This window comes from Sesamum indicum, linkage group LG15, assembly GCF_000512975.1.
Source record: "Sesamum indicum cultivar Zhongzhi No. 13 linkage group LG15, S_indicum_v1.0, whole genome shotgun sequence".
Classification (NCBI taxonomy): Eukaryota; Viridiplantae; Streptophyta; class Magnoliopsida; order Lamiales; family Pedaliaceae; genus Sesamum; species Sesamum indicum.
In genome coordinates this window covers 8,030,274-8,056,871 of record NC_026159.1, presented here as the reverse complement: position 1 = coordinate 8,056,871, position 26,598 = coordinate 8,030,274, and the positions used below count along the sequence as shown (strand labels likewise).

Genomic DNA, 26,598 nt, shown 5'->3' with positions numbered 1-26,598 from the left:
GAGTCTTGTAAATGTTGCCTGATCAGCTGCTGTCTTAAAAGCCCACAAGTACATCCACAAGTGCATTGAGGTACAGGCATCAACACGTCTAGCTCATCCCAAATCACTCGCAGTCTAGAGAAATATTCTACTACTGATTTGTTCCCTTGCGTCAAGGACGCGATCTCGCGCTAACTGATATAAAAGAGGGCCATTGCATTCCCCATATCTCTCCTCTAAGTCTAACCATAAAGTTCTCGCTGATTTCGCATACATAAAACTTCCTACGATCTCTTTGGAAATGCAATTAAGCATCCAAGTTGTTACCATACTATCCACACGTATTCATTGTTCGAAATGAGGATCCGTAATAGATGGTTTAGCATACGTACCGTTAATGAATCCTAACTTCATTTTCGCTCATAAAGCTCGTGTCATCGCATAGCTCCAAGTAAGGTAATTGGTCTTCGTGAGCAATGTGCTCACGAGGATCATTCTGGGATGATCTGATCCGTGGAATTGAAGTCCCTCGGGGACTAACTGTCTTCCAGTTTCACCTGCGTCCATTCCCAACAGAGTCGATTGTCTGTTAGCTCTGCCTGTGTCTGCCATGTCGAATCAAGGTTGAAGTGTATGAGATACGTATCCAGAGACCTTCAAGAGAAGGCTCTGATACCATGTGAAGTATCAGATGTGTGTGCCGTGTATTGCAACATCTTCAATTATGAAGAAAACTGAGGTTTATTCATTCCAGAAAGTGAGAAAATCCAAATCAGTTTTCTGTAGAAATGAGAGAAAGCTTATATACAAATTGAGAGAAATAATTGTGTCTAACTACTTATTAACAAACTAACTGCAAAGTGAAAGCGTTTTCCTAACTAATAGAGGCGTGTTTACAAATACATGAGAAATACAAGTGTAAGAAATAAATGAGTCAGCTTCCAATCAGTAGCATGAGTCAGCGTCTTCTTCCTTGCTATGCGTCTGCAAACTCTTGCTGAAACTGAAACCACAACATAACAAAAATTGCTGCGAAAAGTCCATTCTACTGTTAACTTGTGTGAAGAAACCCAGGTATTTTGATATGAACAAAGATAAAATTGTAGAAATTTAAAGTAACCAAGAAATGGGGGTGGGAAAGAGAAGAACAAAATCGAGATGAGAAGAGAAAAATTGCTTAATTCAAGTTCATAATAATGTCTGAAACTCTCACCCTTGCCTTAACAATGAAGTTGCAGCAAAATGACAAAAATCTGAAGGAAAATTAAAGCACCTCCTGCATCTACAAGGAAATTTGAATGGATATAGCATTAGCGTGGAAATCAATCCCAGGGAATCGAACCCCATGCCTCTCACATGCAAAGCGAGCGCACTACCATATGAGCTACACCCGCATCACATGCCATAACTTTGGCATTCTCTATTTTATTTATTCTAATTTTCATATTTTTCAATGTTTCTAAGTGTAATAAATTTCATGTATTTGGTTGTCACAATCTTGGATTAGTTTAGAAAACCCCGTATTAATTGGGATGATATAACATCTATTTAGTGTTTCTATCATCCTTCCAAATTTAGTGTAGATATAACTTCGAGTTAAATATAACTTATGTAAAGTGTAGATAATTTTGTTATATTTATTTTCTCTAAATCAATGTTGGGTGAACGAAAAATTAATACCTACGTAATTACGTAAAAATTGGACTCTGGAAAGGTGAATGGTCACATTCTCATATAGTAAATTGAATACGATTTTCAAAGTAATGGGGTCTAAGTGTATTATAATTGTCATATAATTAATCTAAACTTGGTCAAATTCAATTTGGGTTAGAGTTTCTTGTAGTGGAGGAAACTTGTTACCAAGTAAGTGTAATATACTTATTATGTGATTAGTTATTTTTTTCTAAATTGTACAACAATTACACTGCAAGTGTATTGCACTTGCCATATAAAAAAATTAAAATTGCTGAATAATTTTTTTTTATCAGAACTTTGTTTTTTCATAACTACTTTTTATTTGTTCAATTGAGATTATTCCTTCTTAAAAGCAACGAACAATTAGTATAACAATAATTTTAAAAAATATTTAGAAAAAAGATATCAACAAAATTAAGAATAAGAAAAAGAAAATATAATGTGCATAATTAATTTTTTTTATATATAGTATAAATATAGATGTATAAAATTAGTGACACTATTAAAATCGCTACTCAATTTGTTTTGTCGTTTGTTTAGTGTCCTATGCATAGAATTATTTGAAACAAAGAATTCTATTTATTTGTACATAAACAAACAAGTTTTGGACTCTCATTCTGTCATCATCCACGTGGGTGCAATCCGTTAGATGTAATCCGTTATATATATATATATATATATTTAATTTCTAATAAAATTAAAATATGCAATATGAACATTATATATTAAGATAAATATATAAAATAAATATGTCTTACATCTATATTTTTAACCAAATGTGGCCTCAAAGATATACATAATTAATTTTTTTAAAAAAAGTATGTAATGAAAAATACTTAATATTCAAATTAATTAAATTATCATTGACCATTTTTCGAATTTTTAGTAATTCCTTCTCAAAACTTTTAGTTTGAGATGAGTGAGTTAATTCTTTTTACTTTTAAAAGATCATAATTCTTTCTTTTAAAAAAAAAACATAGCCCAAAAAATTTTGAAACTACTAAAAAAATTCAAAACGTGTTCAAAACATGTCGGACAAGCCAATAGATGTGTCCGTCGCCGCGTCCTTTCCTTTTTTTTTTTTTTTTTTTGAATTTTCGGACATGCCATCCCCAAATCTGATATGTGTGCGATACTGCATCAAGTAATTTTTTAAAGTGTTCGTGTATTATAAATCAATATAAAATTCAAGATTCATTAAATAATACAACAAAGCAATTTATGTTCTGCCACTGTTATCCGGATGAGCAGCCAATTTCGGTTGTTATTACTGAGGGTGACCTGCCAAATAGTTACATTCTTTCTTTTGTCATTCTCTTTTGTTGTATAGCGTTGGCAGCTAAGGGGCCACATGCTGAGCTTGTGGTTGGAATTTGTTCAATCTCTTCATGGCCCTCTCGCTCTCGCTTTCACTCTCACTCTCACTCTCACTCTTATTTTTCTCTCTGCATTCTTCCTGCACGCTCCGCATCTCTCCCTTTCTAGGTCTAAGCCAGGTGAGTGCTTCCTTAGTTCTAAATTTGCTCATCGAATGATTTTCCACTGTCCACGCAGTTTGTTTTTATTCGTGGTTTGATTGTATGATCTGGGCTTATTGAGTTTTCATGTGGGTTTGTGTTTGGTAGTTTATTGAATTCATGATTTGAAGATTTTCTTTAAGTCTGTATTTGATTATTGTTGTTAGTTATTTGCGGGTTAGTGGTTCAGTTACTTTGAAAGCATACTCTGAATTGTGCATTCTATACTATTGGAAATTATGCCAAAACTTCCACTGAAAAGCTTCAGAGTTTCCAGGATTGGCAGTAATTACTAGTAGCGATTTTGAGGGATTAAGGAACATTGGCGAAGAATTACATAATAGATGATATTGTAGAGAGAATGCTTTAAGTTATATGTAATTGTGGGGAGTTCAAAGTTATTAGTTCTAAAACCCCTTGGGCAGCACTGTATTTTGTTCAAGTTGGATTCGTGTTAATGGCCCATTTCCATGTGACCAAAAGCCAGTAGCTCATGTATTCATGCTGGATTTTTTGCGGAAGTAGTTTCTGGTGCTTACTATACTTTTATTAGTATAAAGAGGTCTCACCCCTCTTAAGCAAGGTTCCTAGTTTCCCACAAGGGGGATAAGCTGAGATGAAGTGATTGTGTGATCTAGATAAGATACTGATAGTTTTAAACTGACGAAAGATGCTTAAGGGGAACAGCAATTCCCGGCTGTCACTGGGCAATAGTATCTTTCATGACAATGCAGGCATGTAATAGCAGGTCAGATCAACTGTTTGCCACGTGGTCTTTTTGCAATTAACAGCAGATTGATGTATTTGTAAAATGAAGTCAGTGGTAACCTGGTCAAGAAATTGAATTGCTCTGTGATGGAAACTGTGAATTTATCAAGTTGTTGACTAATATATAGTTATTAAGCGTTTGAACTTGAAATTAGAGAATCATTGAAGTGTAAGGAATAAATGTATTTACAGGTTTGGCCTCTTTCAGTCTGTTACTAATAAGTTTCTGGTGAGAAAGAAAAGGAAAATAAAAGATATCTCCCTGGGCAAGAAACTATAGGATTCTTGAGTAATCAGCCTTCTCGGTTATAAATCCCTTCACCAAATTCTGTCACAATTGCACTTTAGATCCTTACATTTTGAAGTCCAAATAGTGAGGTCATTTTCCACAACTATACATGGCAACTTCTAGGATTCTTTTAGGCATTGGTCATGGTAGTCAATTTGATACTACTGCTAACTTTGGCCAACCAATGAGGTTCCAAATAAAAAAATCAGCTAGACTCTTTTGAGCTTCGGCCACTAAAATTTCATGCCAATAAACAATGATTTAATGGTAACCTATTCAAATTTTCAGCATCAACTTCTGGAGTCTGCCTAATTATCATCTGAATCATCTTATGCTCTTCTTTTGTTCATACAGTTTTTTTCAAGCTTCTGGGGAAATGCTAACCTGGGTTGTTTACTCTCTGCACTAGTCATTTCTCCTTTTATTCTTACTGAAGTCACACTGCTGCTGGAGCTCCTCTGATCTGAAATTATGGCTAAACCAAATGGGGTTATTTATTCATCAGCAAAATCGCCACAGCACCCCATGTTATATACAATAAATGAAGGAGCCAACCATTACAAACAAGGCAAAGGACATCTCTCGATGCTGAAAATGAAGTTTTCAACCAAGGAATTCTGGCCTTTAGGTGGAAAATTGAATACTTTTATCAGATCCCGGGGGCCTTCTTGGGTATGTCAGTCAGCGGAAACACACAACACGAAAACAAAGGAGCTTGTGACAAACTATGATGATTGTTCAGATATGTCCAGGTATACACAATGCATCAAACTATGCAGTGGAGTGCGATTTTTCTTGATTGAGTTCTGCTATTTTCAATTTTGATCTCCTGAAAGGACATGTTCATAAAAGGAGAAATACATTTCATAACTTTTCGGCAGCCTAGTTTGAGTATTTAGTTATATCATGGGGTATTCTAGGTTATATTATAGAATTTAGATGAATTTCCTTTTGTTTAAATCTTTTAAAATATTGGTTGGTGGGTATCAAATCTCAAATATCTCGTCTTTTCTGCCACTACTACTAATTTTATTTCCAAACCAGTTCATCTTATAGTTGATTTTGATTATGTTTTCTGTCTTCTGATCAGCTCTCCAAGTGGAGATGAGCATCCCACTGAGACTGGGAAAAACACCTCTTCTAGTCAAGGATTAGCTGAAGCATGCAGATTTGTTTCGAATGATGCAAAATTCGTGAATGAAAGAGCTAGAAGTGATATTATACTTCTTTCACGGTAAGATGAATGTCCAATATTTTAGCTCTAGTAATTCATTCATTACTCCCAACATTCTGTTAGTCTTTCCATTTTCTGCTATTAGAGATGATATATGTTGTTACCAAGGAAATTTTCATTTTGTGGGTTGTGTATAGCATCACCATTTTGACGGTGCGATCTAGGTGAATAACTTCATAAGTACTCTGCAATACTTGCTAATAATTACATTTTCAATAGAGGCATTATGAAGTTGGATGCTCGCGCACGTCAAGATGTCGCATTTCTTGGTTCAGAGTTCCTTAAGCTTGATGGTAAGAAATTTTTTAGTGTACATTGTTTATTTAGTAAGTAGACTTCAAATTCAAGTGTCTGAACTCCCGGAAACTGCTGTATAAAAATTGTCAAGAAGATTGTTATTATGTGTTTAAAAAAAGATGCTTACTTTCATTTGGAATATTACATTATCGTTAATCCCTGCTTATGAGTAAAATCAAAGTATAGGGTAGTTCAATCTGCCAAATTACCTTTTATTCTAAACATGCATGGCAACATATTAAATGTTCTCTCTCCAAATCAACACGATTACTGATGCAGGTACTTTAGTGAATTTGGGAAAAGAGGCAAAAAATGTTTAATTTATTTAATTCATTTAAATCATTACCTTTTTTGTTATGCAGCAAGGGCTAGGGAAGATACTGAGAAAATTGATAATGATGTGAAGAGAAGAGCTGAAAGGCTTCATCATGTAGCCACTGTAAGGGACTCCTTTCCAAACTATAATACATGCTAGAATTAGCCTGTCTTGATACTTAATTTTAGTTTTGGCTTCTTGGCAGCTTCTGAAAAACAAAGCTCAATCAAAATTGAAAAGGGCTGCTGACAAGCATTGGAGTGATGGTGCATTAGAGGTGACTTATGGTGCTTTAAAGCGGCCTTGTATAACCTATGATCTTTATGCAACAATTTAGTCAATTATTCTACTTTATCCCTGCAAAGTCCAAGTAAAGGAGACATCACAGATTCATGTTCTTTTAAAATGTGAAGGCTCGTCTGCTAGCATTACTCTTTTTATGAAATTGCAAAACTATAAGATCGACTCTGCAAAAAAATGGAAATGACAAAACTAAACATAAAAACACAAAGGTTGTCATGTGGTTTAGAGATGACTTGCTCATATGCCCATGTTTTCTCAAGTTTTTCTTACTAAAGTAGCATTTTTCATATAATTCCATTAGATGGCTGCCTCAATAATATATAGCTAAGGTCCCTGTAAAATATTCAGTCAAGCTAGTCAAATTATGATATTGAGTGCATTAAAGGTGAGTTATGGGGCTTTAAAGCGGCATTGTGTGATCTATATGATCTTTATGCAACAATTTTAGGCAAGTATTTTATTTTGTTGCTGCAAATTAGTCATCATCTTCTTCGTTTGCAATTTTTGTTTGTCTTACTAAATATACTTTCTATAATGATACATCTCTTTTGTGCATTTGATTGACATAGCCGGGTAAATGTGTCAAAATAAAGGAGACTCAAGAAGGTTCTAGATGCATGTTCTCTTTGAAATATGAAGGTTCATTCTCTAGTGATAACATGGTTTATACCATCTCTTGTTAGGAAATTGCAAATTTATAAGATAGACAGTGAAACGTGTGCAAAAAAATTGAAAGGAAAACCAAACAAAAGAACACAAATTTTTTCATGTGATTTAGAGATGAATTGCTTATACTTCTATGGTTTCTCAAATTTTTCTTGCTGTAGAACATTTCCAATAGATGTCTGCCTTAAATTAATACAGCTAAGGCACCTCTAAAATGTTCGGTCAACCTAGGTTAAAGTATGAACGGGGTTTGCTCCACACTCTAATATCTCTAAACCATGAAAGTTCCTCCATCTTTGTGTCCACGTGCTGTTCCTACTGACTCCGTTAACCTTAAGCTCTAGTTCTCACTTTGTTCATCTTTGTTCACCCTCCCTGGGGATTCTTCTTTCGTACTGCGTGTTTCAGCACTTGTTTTTCTTCAGATCCTCCTTCTTTGATGCTTTGATTAGCTTCAATTGCTAATTCTTTCTTTCTACATGTCCAATTTTTTCCTGGATTCCCTGGAACTGCTTACAACATTGTGCTACAAGACTGTTAGACCCCTGATGCAGTAAGGTGGTCTGCTACCATTCGTCTTAATAAGATGCATTCCTCAAAATAGAGCAATAGACAGTGACAAAGATTTCATGTATGTCACAAGCTCTTCTATTCTAGTTCATGGTTTCTCTTGGCTATATGGTTTATCCGGGGAAGAGGTCGAGCTTCAAGAAATAGTGAATGGTCTTATCAATACGCAAATGGATAACTCCCTAGGAATTTCCAATTGCGCTCATATTCATCATCATAGGAATTGGGTTCAAGCTTTCCCCAGCCCCTTCTCATCAATGGACTCCTGACGTATACAAAGGAGTGAGAGTTGTCTGAGAAATTCCTACCTCTCTATCTAGCTTTAAGATGTTTGGATTTTTCTAAACTCCATAGACATGTAGAAGAAAATGCTATCCCACTAGGACCAAGACAGAACAAACATTACACTGAGGTGGATAATGGATATAGGCACGTAACAGTATATTCAGTGAAGAAGAGCATAAAGTTAATCACAACACCTGAATTAGTTTTAAAATGCTATTGTTTCTTTTCTTTTTTTTTTTCCTTTTTTTTAAATTATTAAAGTATTTTGACAGATATTCTTGAAGCCTGATGCTAAACTCACAGAAGCAGGAGATTTTCTGGAAAGTCAAGACACTAATAGGCTAGGTAACTGATATAGAAATATAGACTGAATACAAGATGATCTTAAGTAGTGCTAGCATTGTAGCTTAAACTTATAGACCAGTTGCATAAAAATGTGGAAAATGCCCATAACTGGTGGAGCCATGTGAGATTTAGAGGGTTAGATTGGTGCATATGAGAAATAAACAGCTCCAAGTGAATATTAAAAGGAGATACTATTCTACTTAAATTTTGTTGGTCCTGGTGTTAGTGTTTGAGTTTGGGATTTTCTTATACAACTAAATATTATATGTCTGATCCATTGCCGTTTATTTCAAAAAGGTGATCATGATAATAATTGGCTTAAACTAAATTCTCTGATGCCAATACCTCTACTTACCTAGATAATTTTTCGCAATAACACCGAGGAAGCATTGTAATTAATATTTACTTTGGTCTGTATTCATCCCATATTCATATTATCTACAACTGACAGATGCCTCAAATATCTCCACAATCTTTTGCTTTGCTGTCTTTTACCATGGTAATTCAGATTTAAACACTTATCATGGTTCGTGGAGCTTCTCCCTTGATTTTCCTATATTCATAGCATGCCAGAGATACCGGCTGTGGATCTCATTCTCTGTAACATGTTTATATAAATATTTTATCTGTTAGTTTCACCTCTTCTGAGAAAGGATTTGGATTAACAGCAGCGGACAGTGGTTCTTTTTATTGTTTATTTGAGATCCTAAAATAAATAACCCCTTGTTCATGTTCAGGCTGATTTGAAGCGAGCTGATTCTGCTGCCAAGCAACGTGCAATGGAAGATTCTCTTATGGCATTGGAGGTATTGTTATGAGACAAGTTCTTTGTTTGCTGCAATATATAGGGAGAAATCTCTTTCTTGCATAATGATGCTCAGGAGAATCTTTGACTTGTTATTTCACAACTTCAGCCACCCTCACTTCACGAATAATACTCTTCCTTTGTGTCTGGTTAATGCTTTGAGAATTCAGATTTCTCTGTTTGTTGGAGTTGCAGTTGGTCAAAAGCATTCATGATATGATGGTGAGCAAAATGTACAGATTGTAAGTTTCTAACATACATCTTCTTGTCATTCAAGAATTCATGGCTATTTACTCACCGGTTCTTGTCTGCACAGGAAAAGAGATTCTAACACTAGCAAGGTGGCAAGGCATATAACACTAGAAAAGAACGGGAAAAATCTTGGCTTTCTACCTGGAGAAGTATCTGCGGATCGTATTACTGCGATTCAGGTTTGTTTTTGGACAACATTTCAATTTAGACAGGGCGTATGAGAGTGGGAAATCTTTATCTTGAACCTTCATATTTGTTGACATTTAGGAAGCTTATTGGAACATAGCTTCTGCACTTTCCGAAGCTGATGGAATTGACTATACTGATCCGGAAGAGGTCCGAGTCAAACAAATAGATGCATGTCTAAGTTGTTTCTACCTTTGACAATTGAAGTTCAATTTGCATGCTCTTTTATTTACTCATATCATCGTCTTTGGTTTGGGGCAGCTGGAGTTGCTGGTGGCAGCCCTTATTGATCTTGATGCGATGGATGGTAAAAGTAGTGTATCTCTGTTGGCAGAGTGTTCAAATTCTCCTGATGTCAGCACCAGGTAGCTACTAATCTTGATTTAGCGGATTTATTTTGCCATGCTTTCTTTCTATATTTTGCGGTTAAGCCTGATGTAGAAACTAGTCCAAATACTTATTTTGCTAAATTCGGTATATACAAATAGGATTTTGCTTATATGCTTGTGTATATTTTTCTCTTGATCTAAAATTTGTAGTCAAGAGAATGTAAAAGAGAAAAAGAAACAAGAGAGATTAACTTATACAGCCTAAAGACTAATTTATATACTATCCAGGATAGGAATTCCCTATTCAGCATTAGCTGATTCCATTAGAAATTCCATGGCGGGTTTGTTCACTGAAGTGCTACTAACGAGTGCTTTATCTTTTTATTTTTTTGGTTGGACTGTGTTAAATGACCACTTCATCGAAAAATTTAAGTTAGAACGGAATTATTAAGTTTAAGATATTAATATCCACAGCAGCTTAACATATTGATATTAAATTATTCTCCAAACTTTTAGATGCGTTGTTTGTTTAACATGGAGGTCCTATGTTCGAATGTCACTGCCACCCATTTGTTAAAGAAATGTTTCACGTGCCAGGTTTGAATGTGAAGGGGTGCTAAAATGTTAATATTAAATGATTCTTGTCTATAACACTTTAAATTGAAAAAGGTCAAATGCATTTTGTTTGTTAACAGGGAAAAGTTCAGATGCATTATTACATTAAAAACTTTAGAGTATCAAGAAGCATATTAGCTGAAAGTCAGCGACAAATTCAAAGTACCAATAAACCGTCGAATTATGGCTTGATATTCTAGCTGGTAATGAGTGTAGACATTTGAAGCACAGTTCTCGTTCTAGTTCTAATATTGATCAAATTGTGAAATCTAGTAATCATGTACCTATGAGTCACAAAGTTGAAGAAAATGACAAAATATCTGAAAAAGCTCTATCCAAATAATTGATTCACTGTAGGCACATTCTGCACTACAAAACAGGAGGCGTCACCGAGAAAATTCACTTTGCCATCATGTCTTCTCTATCTAATTGTAATGATTATGTTTACTTCCATTGATGGCTCAACTGTCATGAATTTATCTTGGGAGGATCATCTTGTGGTACGACCTATAGTCTTGTTTCTATTTGATTTTTCCCTTTCAACTCCACTGCTGAAACACTGTTGATGGTTCCCCTTCTAAATCATTATAATAGGAAATTTAAATCGTTCATTATTTCACATGTTCTCTAATTTTTGAAATGATCGATTCATCTTTAATTTCTATTATCCCATACCCCGATGAACAGGAGAGCGTTAGCTAATGCATTATCAGCTGCTCCATCGATGTGGACTCTTGGAAATGCCGGCATGGGTGCTCTTCAGGTAGTTTATAGTTACAGTCCCTCAGGGCCCTTGTTTTCACACTGCAAAAAGTATTGGAATTTTGTTTTATACCCTTTTGCAGAGACTGGCAGAAGATAGCAATCCTGCAATTGCTGCAGCAGCAGCCAAAACCATCTATGAGCTGAAGAAACAGTGGGAAATAGAGGAAGGAGATAGCTGGAGGTTCATGATGAACCAAAGCTTCGAAGACGACGAGGAAGATGACACCTGGACAGATTAGGAGGCTGAGTTTGTTGTGTAGATATAGCTTCATAACTAATCAATTGGATCTCTAATATTGTGGATGCTTGTTTGACTCCGACTTTTGTGTCGTCATCTGTAATATAAGCAAGAAAAATGGTGCTGTGGGTTTCACTTTCACCTTGAGCCGGAAAGATTTGTATAGAAACTTTTACAAACTATATTGTTGTCTTACGTATCTTTTCATTTGCACAGGTTGCAGTTACACCATTTCACTGTCAGTAAATGTTCCTTTTCATTTTCTTTTATTAAGCCCAAATTGCCAAGCGTTTTTTCAATTACTGTATGACGCCACTGCAATAATCTATTAGTTAATATTAATCAATAGGAAAAAATGCAAGCAATCCCATGTAATATTGCAAATGAGCAAATTACCTCTTTATGAAAAAATAAATAGCGATTTATCTTCCTGAATTTTTTAAAATAAAACAATGTACCCCTTATGATTTATAAAATAAAGCAATCTACCTCCATGTATAAGGAGGTAAATGCTTCATTTTAAAAAGTACAGGGGGTAAATTGCTATATTTTTTTCATAGGAGGTAATGTACTCATTTTCAATATCATAGAGGGATAAATTGCTATTCTCTCTTAATTAATATATATATTGGGATAATTGTACTCTTCTCTCTTAGGATTTAGTTTAATTATACGTAAACTTCCCGTGATTTAGAAAATTACATCTGGCATCCTTAAGGTTTGCTTTCCGTCCAATAAACAAGTTTCCCCGTTAGTTAAAATTCACCGAATTTGTTGATATTAATAAAAAGAATCAGAAGAAAAATTTACATTTACCCCTAATTGACTTATTACTGACGTATTGCAGGTCAATTAATTTTTTTTATGATCAAATTACTTCATATTTCTTCACGGGTTAATACAGATGAGGAGGTATATCTTCACTATTATAAAGGTAGTTTAGTAGGAAAAAAATTATTTGACCAGCAATAACTAAATAATAAGCAAGTTGGGGGTAAATATCAACTTTCATTTAATTTTTTTGTCAATATCAAGGAATGCAGTTAATTTTGACTAATAGATGAACTTATTTATTAGATGAAAACAAATCTCATAAGTGGTAGATGTAATTTCTCAAACCACAAGGATTTATGTGTAATTATACCAAATCTTTGGAGAAGGAAATACCCATATATATATATATATATATATTGAAGGGTTCATTGAATTCATTTCTTCAATCTTGACCAAATTTTCAATTCTTAAGATTTTATTTATTTTAATTGTAAAAATACTCTAATTTGAGATAAACATTAATAACATGTTATAAACTTTAATCTACCTGCCCTCTTTAGATTACATTCCCTACTTATGGTTAACTTTTGTGATTGTGAAACTGATCATTCTAATATATATTTATATATATATATATGTATATACACCTCAACGCCATATATATATATTTGTAGTACGCATTATATAATCAATTTTTCTTTTTACAATTTAATTAATTTTTACACTGCATTTTTATGTTTTTTCTTCAATGCATAGAGAACTTAGTATCATTATTAGAATTAAAAAAAATATAGTTACTTGTATTTATTTATATTTATCAATATTATTTATCTTTACTTCATAATTTTGAATATGATCTTCTTGATTTCAGTTCAACACCTACATTTTCAAAACTTAATTAGTATTTTTCCTTATTTATCAATAGAAATAACCTTCTCCTAGAATTCATGTAGCTTCAACATTGCATTTAAAAAAATATATAATAATTGATTTATAGAATATGTTGATATTATCTATTTGAAATTTATAATTTTGAATATAATCATATTTATTTTAGCTCAAGGCATATTTTCAAGATTGGATTAATTTTTGAATGAACAACTTTGACCAAATGCTAATTTGTGAAAATTTTGAATTTTTCTTTTATTATGATTAGTTGTTGTTGTTGTACGTGGGTTTTTGCCAGCATATAAAAAATTATAGTGTAAAATGAAGAGAAAAAAAAGTATAAAAAGACACAAAAAGTAATAAGGATGAAAAAGAAAGAAACATGTGAGGAAAAAGAAATGTGGTTTTCATATATTGTAGGGATAATTACACCTACATTTATGAAGTTTAGTATAGTTATGCAGAGAACCCTTATAATTTGGAAAAGTATATCTAACATTCCTTAGGTTTACTTCTTCCGTCTGACAAATAAATCTCTTTGTTAATAAAAATTCACCGAATTTGTTGATATTAACAAAAAAAATATATATATATTTATTTCTTTATTGACTTATTACTGACTTATTGCATGTCAAATAAATTTTTTATGGCCAAATTACCTCATAAGTCTTCACGCGTTAATGCATATGAGGAGGTAAATTTTCACTATTATAAGGGTAGTTTAGCCCGAAAATAAATATTTGACCTGGCAATAAGTCTGTAATAAGTCAATAGAGAGTAAATATCAAGTTTCATTCAGGTTTTTTGTTAATATCAACAAATTCAGTGAATTTTGACTAATTGGAGACTTATTTGTTAGACGAAAATAAACCTTATTAGATGTAAGGGACAATTACACTCCCTCCGATGAGGTTTGGTGTTATTACACATAACCCCCTTGTGGTCTGCGAAATTACATTTAGCACACTTGAAGTTTGCTTCCATCTAAAAAATAAGTCCAATCGTTAGTCAAAATTTATCGAATTTTCTGATTAATAAAAAAATAATCTATATTAACCCCAGATTGAATTATTCAGGTCAAATAAAATTTTTTATGGTCAAATTACCCTCATACAAACATGCGCTAATGCATATGAGAAAGTATATTTTTACCATTATAAGGGTAGTTTAGTAAAAAAATAATAATTTGACTTAAAATAAGTTAGTAATAAGTCAATCGAGGGTAAATATCAATTTTCATACGATTCTTTTTGTTAATATCAGCAAATTCAGTTAATTTTAACTAACAGTAGGACTTATTCTTTATATGGAAGCAAACCTTTGGGGTGCTAAACGTAATTTTCCACACCACATAAGGTCTACATGTCAAATTTCAGGAGAGAAGAGTGTAATTATACCTAAATGTAATTATTCAAATTATAAAAAATTTATATATTATTACACCAAATTCAGGAGGGAAGAGTGTATTTATCCTTATATAGTAACAGTTAAGTTTGTGGCTTACAACGAGAAAGGGTAATTTGGTATGTTGAAGGAACATAATTCAAAATCTTAGAGAGAGATATTTGGGGTTGCAAGAAAGAAAAATTTAAACCGAAAAAGTTGTAAAAGATTTTCTTTTACTGTGATGTGAAGCTGACCCCTAACTTCACTCTTGTCGCGTGGGCTTTTCTCTCTCTATCTTTTCCTTTTTTTTCTCTTTCTGGGGTTTTTTCTCTCACTAATCTTGCTGCTCGGCAGCTAGCTTCAATGGCGACGGAAGAGCTCAACAAACCTCCTTCGATTCCTCCATACCCACAGGTCAAAACACTAAATTTTTTCTCCTGTCTTTTCGCTCTTTTTTTTTTTTCTTAATTTGTTACAAGAAAGAATCTCATTTCCACTTTGCATGTTCTGTCAGCTTTTTTTTTACTATGTTTATTTTTAATTTTTCCTCCGTACGTGGATTGTTGCTTGAAATTTTAGATTTTTCGGTACTAAGAAGAATCTTCACATTTGCAGCTAAATCCTTTTAACCCTAAATTTATTCTGCCCTCTTGTAAATTTCTCTTTCTGAGGTTAAGATAATTTAGCTACTAGTATGTAATTGCTTATGTATTTTTAGTTTTTTTTCCCGTTAAATCGAGATACGCATTTCCTTTTCTTGTGAAAAAGAAAGAGCAAATTGTTTTACAAATTTGGTACAACCACAATCCACGGTTTTTTTTTTTAAAAAAAAAAGAAAAATCGTGAATTTTCCTGGAGAAGAGAAGTGAAACTTGTGGCTTAGCCGTTTTTTCTCGTGTTCTGTACCATTGAAGATTTAAGTTTTAGTAAAGAAAAATTGCAGTTCAAAGGCAGTTAAATTATGTTAAAATGGTCACCTTTTCCCAACGTTTTGAGTATCTTTTTGCTGCTCAGATGATTATGGAAGCACTAGATGCTCTGAAACAAACTGAGGGTGCGAACAAGTCAGCAATATCCAAATACATGGAGTCCAAATACGGCGAAATGCCTGCCGGCCACGCAGATCTGTTGTCACATCACTTGAACAGAATGAAGGACAGTGGGGAGCTTCTGTTCATCAAGAACAACTATGTCAAGCCCGGCCCAGATGCACCACAGAAACGCGGCCGTGGCCGCCCCCCAAAGCCGAAGGAACCCCTTCCCGCTGGCGCCATAGCTGCCGCTCCTCGGCCTCGGGGCCGTCCAAGGAAGGATCCCAATGCACCACCTGCCCCCAAGAAACCGAAGCCTCCAGCTGGCCCCCCAAGCATCTCTAAGACCGGAAGGCCTAGGGGAAGGCCAAGGAAGGTGAATCCGCAGCCAGTGCAGAATGAAGTGGAGGCATGAAGACAGAGACTGGAAATGGAGGTTATCATCACCGGCTCTTTTAACTTATGATGTGTGCGTTCGTGACTAGGTGGTCTCTCATGGTGTTTTTAACATTTAGTGTTTGTATTTAGTGTAGTTAGCTAAGGTTGGTGTAACTAGGTTAGTATTTGTCTACTGCTACTTGCTGTTTCAACTGGAGACATACTTAACAGTCAGTATTCTGGTGGTGTTTGTAACTTTGTACTCTTACATTTACAATTGCAGTTCTTGAATGGTCGGGTATTCCTAGTGGATCATCTCTGTAGCGAAGAGAAGTGTCATCTACTACTAGGAATTAGTACTAGTTATTTTCCCGGCTTGCTTAATTGGATGCATTTCTTGGCAACTTCTGATTATCGCATTTTCAACACCTTTCGATATGATTTAGCATCAACGGCTAGATGAAGTAGACTTCAACTGTTGCTGATTCAGCCTAGAGCATCCAGTGCAGGTTGCAATTGTAGTGCAATATTTTATGATGGGTATTAAGTATTGGTAATATCTTATGCTATATGAATAAGTAGATAACAATCACAGTATTCTCAGAATTTCCACAGGTAATCTAATACTTCTCTAGTAGTATTATGTGAGACAATTTTTCTTGGTATCCTGTACAGGCTATTCTAGTCTTAAAAATGGCTCCTGGGTTGTGCTTTTGCCGTGACGAGTTGATGTACGAAGGGCTTATAGTGAAATTTCTGTAGATGCTGCAAAAAAGATTATGCCTATCTGGCAGCTAAATGAAAAAGAACAGCCACCTAGTTGTCCGACGGTCATCAATCGACTGGATGTATTGTATTCTTAAAAGCCCGACACTTGCATAGTACTAATTTTCTTGGATGAGAGGAAAATTCCACTAGTACATTATAAGTCTTGTCTTTATCTAAGCACTAAGGCCCACCATGGAATCTTTATATGTCAAGGCAGCTCCAACACTTAAGGTGGGAATACTGGAATCTTGTTACATTTGGAGTTTATCGTACTGGGTGAATCCCTCTACACCACTGCATCAAGAATTTGGTAACTAGTGGAACCGGAAGTACGATCTTTGAAGCTGATAATTATGAGGTCTATTATTGGTAATGGTGGTTCCTATTTGGTGTAGACTTGAGGGCAAATTGATGTGGAAGTAGAGTATACTTCTACTATAAGTGAAAGGGTTATTGATGTGAAATTTTTGAATGGACTGAATGCATAACATCCATCTGCCCTCGCATTTCAATGATCAGCAGTGGACCTGCTTCCTACATTTATGGTCCCAGAATCAATACCAGTCAATCAAGTGGGCAATGCAAGATCACTGTGTGCTTTTCCACAAAAATACAAGACTTCAAAATAAATAAGTTCATTTGTATCCCCACATCAGATATGTTACACAGGCCGCTCTTAGCAATAATTCAAAAGTTTCACAGGGCTTAGAGACAACATGACCAAAATATGGATTTGTTGACAGCTCGAATGCAGCCACCTTCTGCAATATTATCCAACAAGAATGCGTAACAGAGTTTCTATATTGTCTCAAACTGTACTAAGAATCCACAGCGACATCGCTTCACTTGAGTCGGGCCTTCTTCACCAAACACCTCCTTGTCCAAAACAAATTCATGTTCGTGGTTTTCTTCGGGCATAGAGGGTAAAACATAAGGTTTTTCAGAAGTGTCATCTTGTTGGCATCTTGGAGATGCTACAATTTCTTGGGCACGAGTAGCTGATGTAGAGCATTTATCATCTGATTTTGGGATTTCACTGGAGGGTTGTGATAATGCTCCAGCTCCATAGCAGCTGTTCAATCTCTGCCGAGTAATGATGGAAGAAAGAAGCTGATACCACCTTGATAGTGCCAGTGCTTCATTTCTCCTTTTTTCTTCAGCCTCTCTTCTCTCTTCTTCCTCTAAATATGCCTGAGAAACAAACTTTCATCAAACTCACCAGAAGATCGTTAAAGATCAGAGGTTAAAATGCTTGTATGCACTGATGCCATCATATCACTTGATTTCAGCAGACAATGTATATTTTCAGAAGAGGATGGATCAAAAAAAAGTAGAACCACCAGTTAAGAACAGACCATTTAGAGATTTTGCAAGTAACTACACAGGTTGTTTTAGATTGATAGTATCTCAACATTTTGAAATTAATTCATTTGGTCCATCAATAAGAGTGTTATGCTCAGCAATAACAATAATACAGATTTTCAACGGCCACCTTAATCAGGTGGAAAGTGAATACTATGAACTTACCTGTAGAATAGCATCCTTAAACTCAGTACAAACTACAATACCCTCAAATAGAGGAGCAGACCGACCATTTCTGAACTCAAATCCAACCATTGCATGAGCATAATCAATATCCAGCCTTTTCGCTACAGCTGCCACTCTTGGCAAGCGCAAATGGACTGTACCTGGTGGGAGGCACTTCTCAGACCACACATCCACTCGACCACGTTCATTCTAGAAATAAGACTTCATAGATCAGCTATGAAAACTGGATCCAAGTACAAGAGATAATAACATACAGACAGAATATATAACTACGGCAGGCAATGTCGTCCTGGGATCAAGTAATACAACAAAGAATTAAGAATGCCCTGAGTGTACAATGCTGTAAAGAGGGCAGACAAAACAGACACGAACAGGAAGCAATAAATATGGCATAAACTAATTAAACGTAATCAAAATGGAATGAAAAAAAAATGAGAATCTAATAATAGATGGCTAGGAGGCCGAATATCATCCAGAAGGGGTATGTTACGACTTTGGCTACATCTTGTAATCATTTATCTCAGGTGAATGCAACAGAAATCACAAATTAGAACACCCCTGCCCATCGACCAGATTTTACATATATCACTAACTGAAGAAGCTGCCAATTCATTTCTCCACCTACTTTGTTATAGATTTTTTTACCGACCATCATTTCTGTTTCGGGATAAACCCATTTCCAACTGCTATGGGAACCAAAGTCTTCAATCTTGAGTCTTATTACTCACACTTATGCAAAAATATGCTATATTTCTCATCTATCTCAACTTCTGGGTGGATACTATCTTATCAAATGTTAAAGAAACTGATCTGTTCACAGAAGGCCACTGGATGCACATGTGATCATTCCCAATACTATTACAGAAATAGTTGCATCCACCTCCCTAATGTTCGACCTAGTCAGAAAATATTCACCTGAATCTTTGCAAATCACATCCACTTCCCCTGCGACTAATGGTTGTCACAGAAAAACTGACTCTTGGTGCACAGTGTCAGCTTCACCCTCAGTTAAAGTCAACCAATGAATAGAAAGGACTAAAAACCAAAAACCAAATGACACTGTTTGCCCATGTCTGTACAAATAAAAAGTCTCTCTTTCTCTCTCTCTCTCTGTGCAGGTGCATACATGAAGCCCTAGATCCTCCAGAAAACCCCAAAAGTTTGGCTATGAGTATAACATAGCCTTTGTAAACTTTGTTCAATGCAATGAAAAGCAGAGGGCTATACGTAATGTACGGAAAATTGGATATGTTGCAGTTGTGGTATAAGAGAAGGCAGCAGGATGTAAATGCAATGTCCTGCAAGGCGAAAAGGGTGTTGTGTAGGGTGGGACATATATGCAGCTTAAAACCAAGGAATGCAAATGTGATATTTGCCCTACCAAAAGGGATGGTAAATAGTAATGTCCTTCTGGAAAACTGAATTTGGATTATGAGCAATTAACCAATGGCTTTTTATTTAATATGGCAAACAATGCTAGTATTTTCTCCTTTTCAATGTCTGAGAGAAAAATATTCACTAGTTAAGACAATAAAGGTACAACTCATAATATGTACATAATATGGTTAGGTTTATTGGCAACAATTATTAACTAGCCCCACTTCAGCAATATCATCCATTTGCACCCTTCTTCGAAAGCTGTTTGGGGCCCAAACTTTAACATGGCTGGAAGCTTATATATGGTGGGTCCACCTTGATCATAGGCACACGGCAATGGGAAAAACCGAACTGGTGAGGAATAAAACCACATCAGGATTATCCACGTTTGAAGAACTAATATAGCTGTTTCTTCCATTTTTCGGCTTATACGTCTTTTTAACACCAGTAGGAAGTCAAATTCACCCAGAGTTAAAGTCACACACAATAAGAAAGACAAAATCCAAAAAACTCAAATGAACTTCTTGCCCATGTGCATAAACACAAAGCAATGGCTCATTGTTGCTACACCTCTCTGTATCTACTTATGTGTTTGTCTGTGCAAGTATAGGTGCATGTCTCTTCTCCACATCCCTCGGAAAACCCGAACACTGTATCACAAGCATGACATTGTCATTACATACATTTTCTAGGTTACACAATATAACTTATGGCGAACCAAAATGGTTTATATGTAATGTATAGAAAATTTGATGCGGTTCTCAGAAATAGGATAAGGATTAAGGAAGGATAAGGACTATCAAGTACTTAGGATATTATTTCTATCTTGGTTTAGATTTGTTCGAATCAGGATCTGATAACATGCAGGATATTTTGTTACTTGTTCCTATCATTATGCACTTTGCGTTAATCAGATAGATCCGGGGACATTCTTGTGAGGCTACAAATACTTTCTATATTTCTGGTTTTGAATCAAGAAAGTGAGTAGTTTTCTCTCAAAACTTATATGGCATCACAGCCAGGTTCTTTATCATTAATGTTTAATGGCAAAAACCGCCATGATTGGGGCAAGAAAGACTTCATCTTCATCAGGATAGACTGAAGCATACAGTCAGAAACTACTCAAGGAAACAATGCCCTGAGCTTTTTACATCACATTCTCCCCTACAAGCTCAGCCATTTAACTCGGGAAGTGAAGAAACCAGCAGCAAATGACCCTAATCTAGAAAGATGGAGGTAAGTGCACTCATTGATAATTGCTTGGCTTATCAACTTGGACGAGCCACCTATGTTGAAACGTCGTCTCTTTTTACCAACTGCTAAAGATGTGTGGGATTCCATATGTAACATGTACTCAGACCTAGAGAACTCATCATAAATATTTGGATTGAAAATCAAAAATCTGGCAGTCAAGGCAAGGGATTGTGAAGTCACGGCATACTACAATCAGATAATGGCATTATGGTTAGAGTTAGATGTGTGCTATGAACATGAATGGGACTGCCCAAATGATAGCATGAGGAATAGGAAGAGAGAGGAAAATGGTCAAGTTTATGTGTTTCTCGCTGGACTTAATCATGATTTGGACAAGGTCAAAGGGGGGATCCTTGGCACAAAACCTCTACTGTCTATCACAGAAGCTTTTTCCAAAATAAGTAGGGAGGAGGCTAGATGAAAGGTGATGTTACTAAGTCCAACCAACCAGAAACAAAATTCAGCTTTGGTTTCAAGAGGATCATGATTCAGATGGAGATAGGAGAAGAAACCATCGTGTGACAACGGCATACAAACGAGACATACTGGAAAATCCATGAAATGCCCCATAACTTTAAGAAGAATCATGGAGCTAATGGAAAGCATTTCAGACTATGAGTGATGACTCTTAAGGGCAACAAAACAATTTAGAGAAGCCTCCTTACGCGAAGTACTTGTTTTGAACATATTTCTGTCACTAGCAGTGATGAAATAATGTTAATTGCTTATAGAATAGGCAACCCAAATGTAAGCACAGTTCATCCAAACTGCCTGCATGTGATGGAGCCTGCAGAAACTTGTTTATCCAGTTATCCCCCATTTTTGGCAAAAAAAGCCCATCAACTTCGGTAACCTTGAATTATGGGAAAGGTGAACAAAATATTGCCTTTATGGTTTGATTCAGTTAAGTAACACGAAGAAGGCATCCATGTCAGTAACAGATGAACTGGCAGATTTATGGAACAGGTTCAAGGTAAAGATTTGCTTCCAATCCAAAATGCAGCATATGCTACAGCGGCTTTCTATTTTCCTTTACCATGATAAGAATTTTCAAGAATTCTTATCAGTTTTCTAGATTATGATGTGTTTATAATGCAAATGGCTAGAAATGGTAAAGAGTCCTACAAAAGCCAACATTCCAAACTAACAGGAGAGACCCTCGGTATACGCCCAGAGGAAAGATGGGGGAGGAGGGAAGAAGGGAGGTAGAAATTCTATGCTGTTCAGACATGGTAGCCCAAACTCGTCTAGCATTTACTAAATTTCAGCATTTTGTCTAGATTAACTTCAATTTCTTTACCTTTTATGTTTATTGATTTTATATGTTCAACTGTTTTTGCTTCTTTAGTAAAAGCCAAAAGTAAGCTGTTTCAGTGAAATAAACCAATTCAGTGTACACCTTATTTTGAATGGGCAAGACATGGAAGATTAAAAGCATTCTTCACCCAATTTTATATATCCAAAATCAAATGAGCAAAATATTTCATCTCTAACAACACAGTAGGTACCTTGATCAGACCATCCACATCCACTATAACTTCAAAATAGGAAAACAGATCTACCTTAGGCACAATCCCGTTAACAGCTCGAGGTAGATGCAGTGGTTCTGTCTGCCACCTCCCATAAAGGGCAGTAATATCTTGATGATCCCCATCAGTGTAGTTGTTGTCATCTGCAGCTTCTTCTTTACCACGCTTCAGGGAACGCTTGAGAACCTAATTGAAACAGAGTAAAATATTCATATACATTTGAATGCCAATCAAAGTCAGAGATAATCCAGCATCAAATTCCACCAAATATTAGACCTTAGCAGGAACTTCACCAGCTTTCACTTGCAGCCCCTCACGGAACCACCTTTCCTTTGTACGAAGTGTTCGGACACAAGTACGCGGATACACAGCATGCCCAGAACAAAATCCCAGTACAGGCCCCTTGGGATACAGAACTTGATTCTTGTTAAGCCATCTTTCAATCACATACAGTTGATGATTTCTGTAGGCCTGAATATTTCAGAAAATTAAACAGTAGATAAACTGCACTTCTAATCATGGTAGGTAAAGCCCTTAAAACTAATTGATATTAAATTTCATCATACTTGTTGATTCGTAGGAAGTGGTTCAGTTAGTGCTCTAGTTTCTAGTTCCATATCTTCCAGGGAGCTCCTGGTAGAAGCAAAAGATTTCCTCATAGAGGACCCCTCAACCTGTTTCTCAGAACACTCTTTGCATGCTCCGCATGAGTGGTTCTTATCAATAGAGCAGCCATGATTTGAGTTTGCCACTTGGGACTCTTCATTCTTCTCATGTGATGAAGCTTCATATTCCAAATTAACACCACCCCCAGTTGCACCTGACTCCAACTCCCTCAATGGTGCCAACACTGCATCCCACCAGCTAGAATTGACCCTTTTTGCTGCTACCTTGTACCACTTTGTACAATACCTGAAACAATATTATTGTCATTAAGTAATATTATTGTCAGACAGATCATTTGTGGTTAAAAAATAATAACACGAAGAGCTAATGGTGTGTGCATATCCAAATCTGAACACAAATCAGATGAGAGACCTGGCAGAGCTCCCCTATAATACTAATAATATAATGAGAAGATGTTGTGGACCACACAGCCCCAAAGCATATTCATCAGATGCACCCCCAGATAATTGCTCAGATTGTTCAACTAGAAGATTCAGAGGTGTTCAACTACAAAATCTTAGACCTAACTGTCTCATCTCAAATCTAAAACCGAAAATGAACATGGTGGAATAATTACAGGAACAGAGCACATACAGTTGGCAATGGGTCCAGGTCTAGAGGTTCAAACACATGCAGCTTGAATGCTTTCACAATGCATGTCTAAAACGAAAGGACAAGTGATACAAGCCTACAGGGTGTGCGTGCAGGCAGAACTTGGGTGTGAACCAGTTTAAATCATTAAAGCAATGTAGGGTCAGTTGGTTAATTGATTCTGAACCCAGTCCAAATCCAATGCATTATCAATAAATAATGTAATTAAATTGATGTTTGTTTGCTTAGATAACTCACGTTATATTGTTTTAGATTGGTTTAAGTAAAAATTATTGTTAGGTGGATAACATGTCCAATATAGTGAATAGGGCACTTATTCATCTTATAATGATCAATCCAATGTAATTTGTTCGCATATATATGCTTAGAAACAGAGTCAATTATTTCAATATCGTGTGAGGATTACTTTTTATTCCTTGTTTCTTAAAAAACTATTTATAATCTCTAGAAAGGTAGAACAGGTGTTAACATTGGGTTTCAAGTTTGGGGCTGGCCTAGGTCCTAGAGGAACTGGGTTAAGCAAGGTAATGAACTTGCTCATTAAGCAGTTTCAACCGAAACATGTCATATTCTACACCAACTATAGAGTAATTGGACAAAAAATGAAATGGTACATGCCAGCGCACTAGCCAATGACCAAAACTCATGAGTGGAGAAGAGAGTAAATTAATAGCCACAAATACCAAAAGACATCAAACTTGGAGGACAAATGGACAGCTTACGCAGACTCATACCTCCCGTGTAGTTTACACTAAGAGTAGGATAACTGGGAAAAAGAGAAAAGGAATGGAACACATAGATGAAGCCTTATACCCCAACCTCTTACATTCCCCAGGAACCCAACTAGGCCCCCAGATATTAAGTCAGCACACATGTAAAAGCATACACTTGCAAAAATTTGTTGGAGCAAACAACGACCAATAGATACCAAGTTCATATAATTATAAGATATAGAGAATGCTCAACCAATACAGCAACATACCTATGTAGTTAACAAGTCCATGCTAAGGCAGAAATTGTAAATGCCAAAAAACAATTTTCGTGGCAAATAAAAGAACAATTACATTGGAGCTAGTCAAATGAGATTACCAGTTTCTGGTGTTAGGTGCCATACTAGTTCTCGTGAATTCCAGATAGGAGGTGGTAAATCGATTATTAAGTTTTAGTCCTACCCTTTTTCAGCTACAAAAGAATCTCTTTTATCGCTTCACCCTCTCACAAATACATCCACTAAGATGCAATCCCCATGTGCCAGATCTCAAACATGTCCTAGTCAGTTAATTAACAATTTCATTCAAGAATGTATCTGTTAGGAGGACCAGCTCTATACTTGTAAGGGCCATGACTGCCAAACGAACTTTGGAGCTGGAAATAAACCTAGAATGAACATCATCATAGTGCTTTTAGCTTGTGGTAAAGTAACTTTTCCCTGCCTTTAGGTGAGAAAACGTAATGGTCTTGATAACATAGAAAACCTAGCAACATTATTGATTCAAACCTGCGAGTCACATCCTTAGCCCCTTGACCAGCAAAAGCAACTACATATCTCAAAGATTTTTTGCATGCAAGGGCTGCAGCTTCTACTTTATGCTCTCCATCTACAATTCCATTGATAGCATCAACGTGCACCCACTTTCCAGTCAAGTTCTCTCCACAACAAAAAACCTCTGCCCAATAAAGTGGCGCTCCCACCTTTTTTGATCCAATAGCTGTAGATATTCCATCTGAGGAAGTCTGAGATTCTTCTTTTTTAATTTTTCTCATTCTTTTAGAAGGTGGAGTGAGAGTTGAGGACCTGCTGGGTGATTCTGATGCACTAGATGCCATGCTTATTTTAGAACTTCCAATTGCTGTAGCCGAGAGAGCCATTTCCAACTGCATTTGAAATTCAAGATCTCCTTTCCTCTTCAATCCATCAGATTTTACAAGGCAGGGTTCAGAAATATCAATTGGGGTCTCAGGGACCGCTACATCTGACATTTTATCTTTCGGCTTATCAATAGTAAGAGAATCTTGGCATTGCAACCCATTCTTCTTTGATTTGTCAGCCTTATGCCTGCCAGCACCTCCTGCAGCACTCTGGCTGATTCCATGCTCAACCCCTGTTGGTGATTTCGAAGTGGAAGCAGAGGAACAGCTAGGTCCAGCAACCATCAGAGTTGATGAGCTAAATATATCTCGTCCTCTCTTGCTGCAAACTTCCATGATGTGCTCTGATATATCACCATCAGGCTTCAAGGAGACCACATCCAAAATTGAAACAAACCTGAAAAATCAAGAATTCAACTCTAGGTGCTTAAAAATAGAAGTTTCTAAAAAATTGTTGGGAGAACTCCCAAGTTCTCAAGCACAACTTTGACAATGTGGAGTTAAAAAAACAGAACGCTATTGTTTATGTTAGAGTACCGAGTTGTGAGATTCAGCGCCCTAAATAGTGCCACAGATAATGCTGCAACCTGCAAGACAAATGAAAGGGGAACCTTCAGTTAGAACATAATATTGATTAGCCATTTAAGATATTACTGATTAATCCCTACACCACCTACTCATGCTTTACTTTTGTTTTTCACCTCCTATACAAGATCAATGGAGTGCTTCAATCTCCTAAAGAATTAGAAACAGAAAATGTGATAAAAATTGCAGTGGGCATTGCAATTATTCCTGACAAATGTTTGCATTGAATCCATAACTACATCAACATCTTAATAATAAAAATGAGCAGCACATTTTCTTTTACATAATCAAGCACTAATGAATGCATTACCGACTACATATTCACTAAAAATGTTTGCTATATCAGGTACAATTAAACTACTAAAAAAAAACTAAATGCAGCAAAATGTACTAACAACTGACCGATCCTTTCATGATCGCAGACTATCACAAATTGACTCCATACCCCCCCCCCCCCCCCCCCCCCTCCCTTCTCACTT

At 35.9% G+C, this 26,598-nt stretch overlaps 3 protein-coding genes across 7 annotated transcripts in view; 2 read left to right on the top strand and 1 right to left on the bottom strand.

Moving 5' to 3' along the window:
• On the top strand, nucleotides 3,015-11,682 carry LOC105178220. Of its 4 annotated transcripts, none has more exons than XM_020699264.1 (13): nucleotides 3,015-3,170; nucleotides 4,658-5,000; nucleotides 5,339-5,482; nucleotides 5,702-5,775; nucleotides 6,142-6,218; nucleotides 6,301-6,372; nucleotides 9,002-9,070; nucleotides 9,265-9,311; nucleotides 9,386-9,500; nucleotides 9,589-9,678; nucleotides 9,769-9,872; nucleotides 11,139-11,214; nucleotides 11,297-11,682. In XM_020699264.1, exons 2-13 carry the CDS (start codon nucleotides 4,720-4,722, stop codon nucleotides 11,453-11,455), a joined length of 1,308 nt encoding a protein of 435 aa, XP_020554923.1. In that variant the 5' UTR covers nucleotides 3,015-3,170; nucleotides 4,658-4,719; the 3' UTR covers nucleotides 11,456-11,682. The 4 variants fall into 4 exon arrangements, with proteins under 4 accessions (XP_020554923.1, XP_011099945.1, XP_020554922.1 ...); XM_011101643.2 differs by having other exon boundaries at nucleotides 3,022-3,170; nucleotides 4,603-5,000; nucleotides 9,589-9,657; XM_020699263.1 differs by having other exon boundaries at nucleotides 3,022-3,170; nucleotides 4,603-5,000.
• LOC105178219 (HMG-Y-related protein A-like) lies at nucleotides 14,728-16,315 on the top strand. Its single transcript, XM_011101641.2, has 2 exons — nucleotides 14,728-14,916; nucleotides 15,517-16,315. The coding sequence occupies exons 1-2, from the start codon at nucleotides 14,866-14,868 to the stop codon at nucleotides 15,946-15,948; spliced, it is 483 nt and encodes a 160-aa protein (XP_011099943.1). The 5' UTR covers nucleotides 14,728-14,865; the 3' UTR covers nucleotides 15,949-16,315.
• The window catches only part of LOC105178218 (DNA repair protein RAD4), a 14,830-nt gene continuing 5,486 nt past the window's right edge, over nucleotides 17,255-26,598 (bottom strand). For both annotated transcript variants that reach the window (XM_011101639.2, XM_011101640.2), the window contains 7 exons: nucleotides 26,072-26,121; nucleotides 25,164-25,931; nucleotides 22,954-23,299; nucleotides 22,664-22,858; nucleotides 22,421-22,573; nucleotides 18,207-18,416; nucleotides 17,255-17,870 (listed from right to left, as the gene is read on the bottom strand). In XM_011101639.2, coding sequence (XP_011099941.1) covers nucleotides 17,478-17,870; nucleotides 18,207-18,416; nucleotides 22,421-22,573; nucleotides 22,664-22,858; nucleotides 22,954-23,299; nucleotides 25,164-25,931; nucleotides 26,072-26,121 — 2,115 coding nt within the window. In that variant the 3' untranslated portion in view covers nucleotides 17,255-17,477. The remainder of the gene's footprint in view (nucleotides 17,871-18,206; nucleotides 18,417-22,420; nucleotides 22,574-22,663; nucleotides 22,859-22,953; nucleotides 23,300-25,163; nucleotides 25,932-26,071; nucleotides 26,122-26,598) is intronic.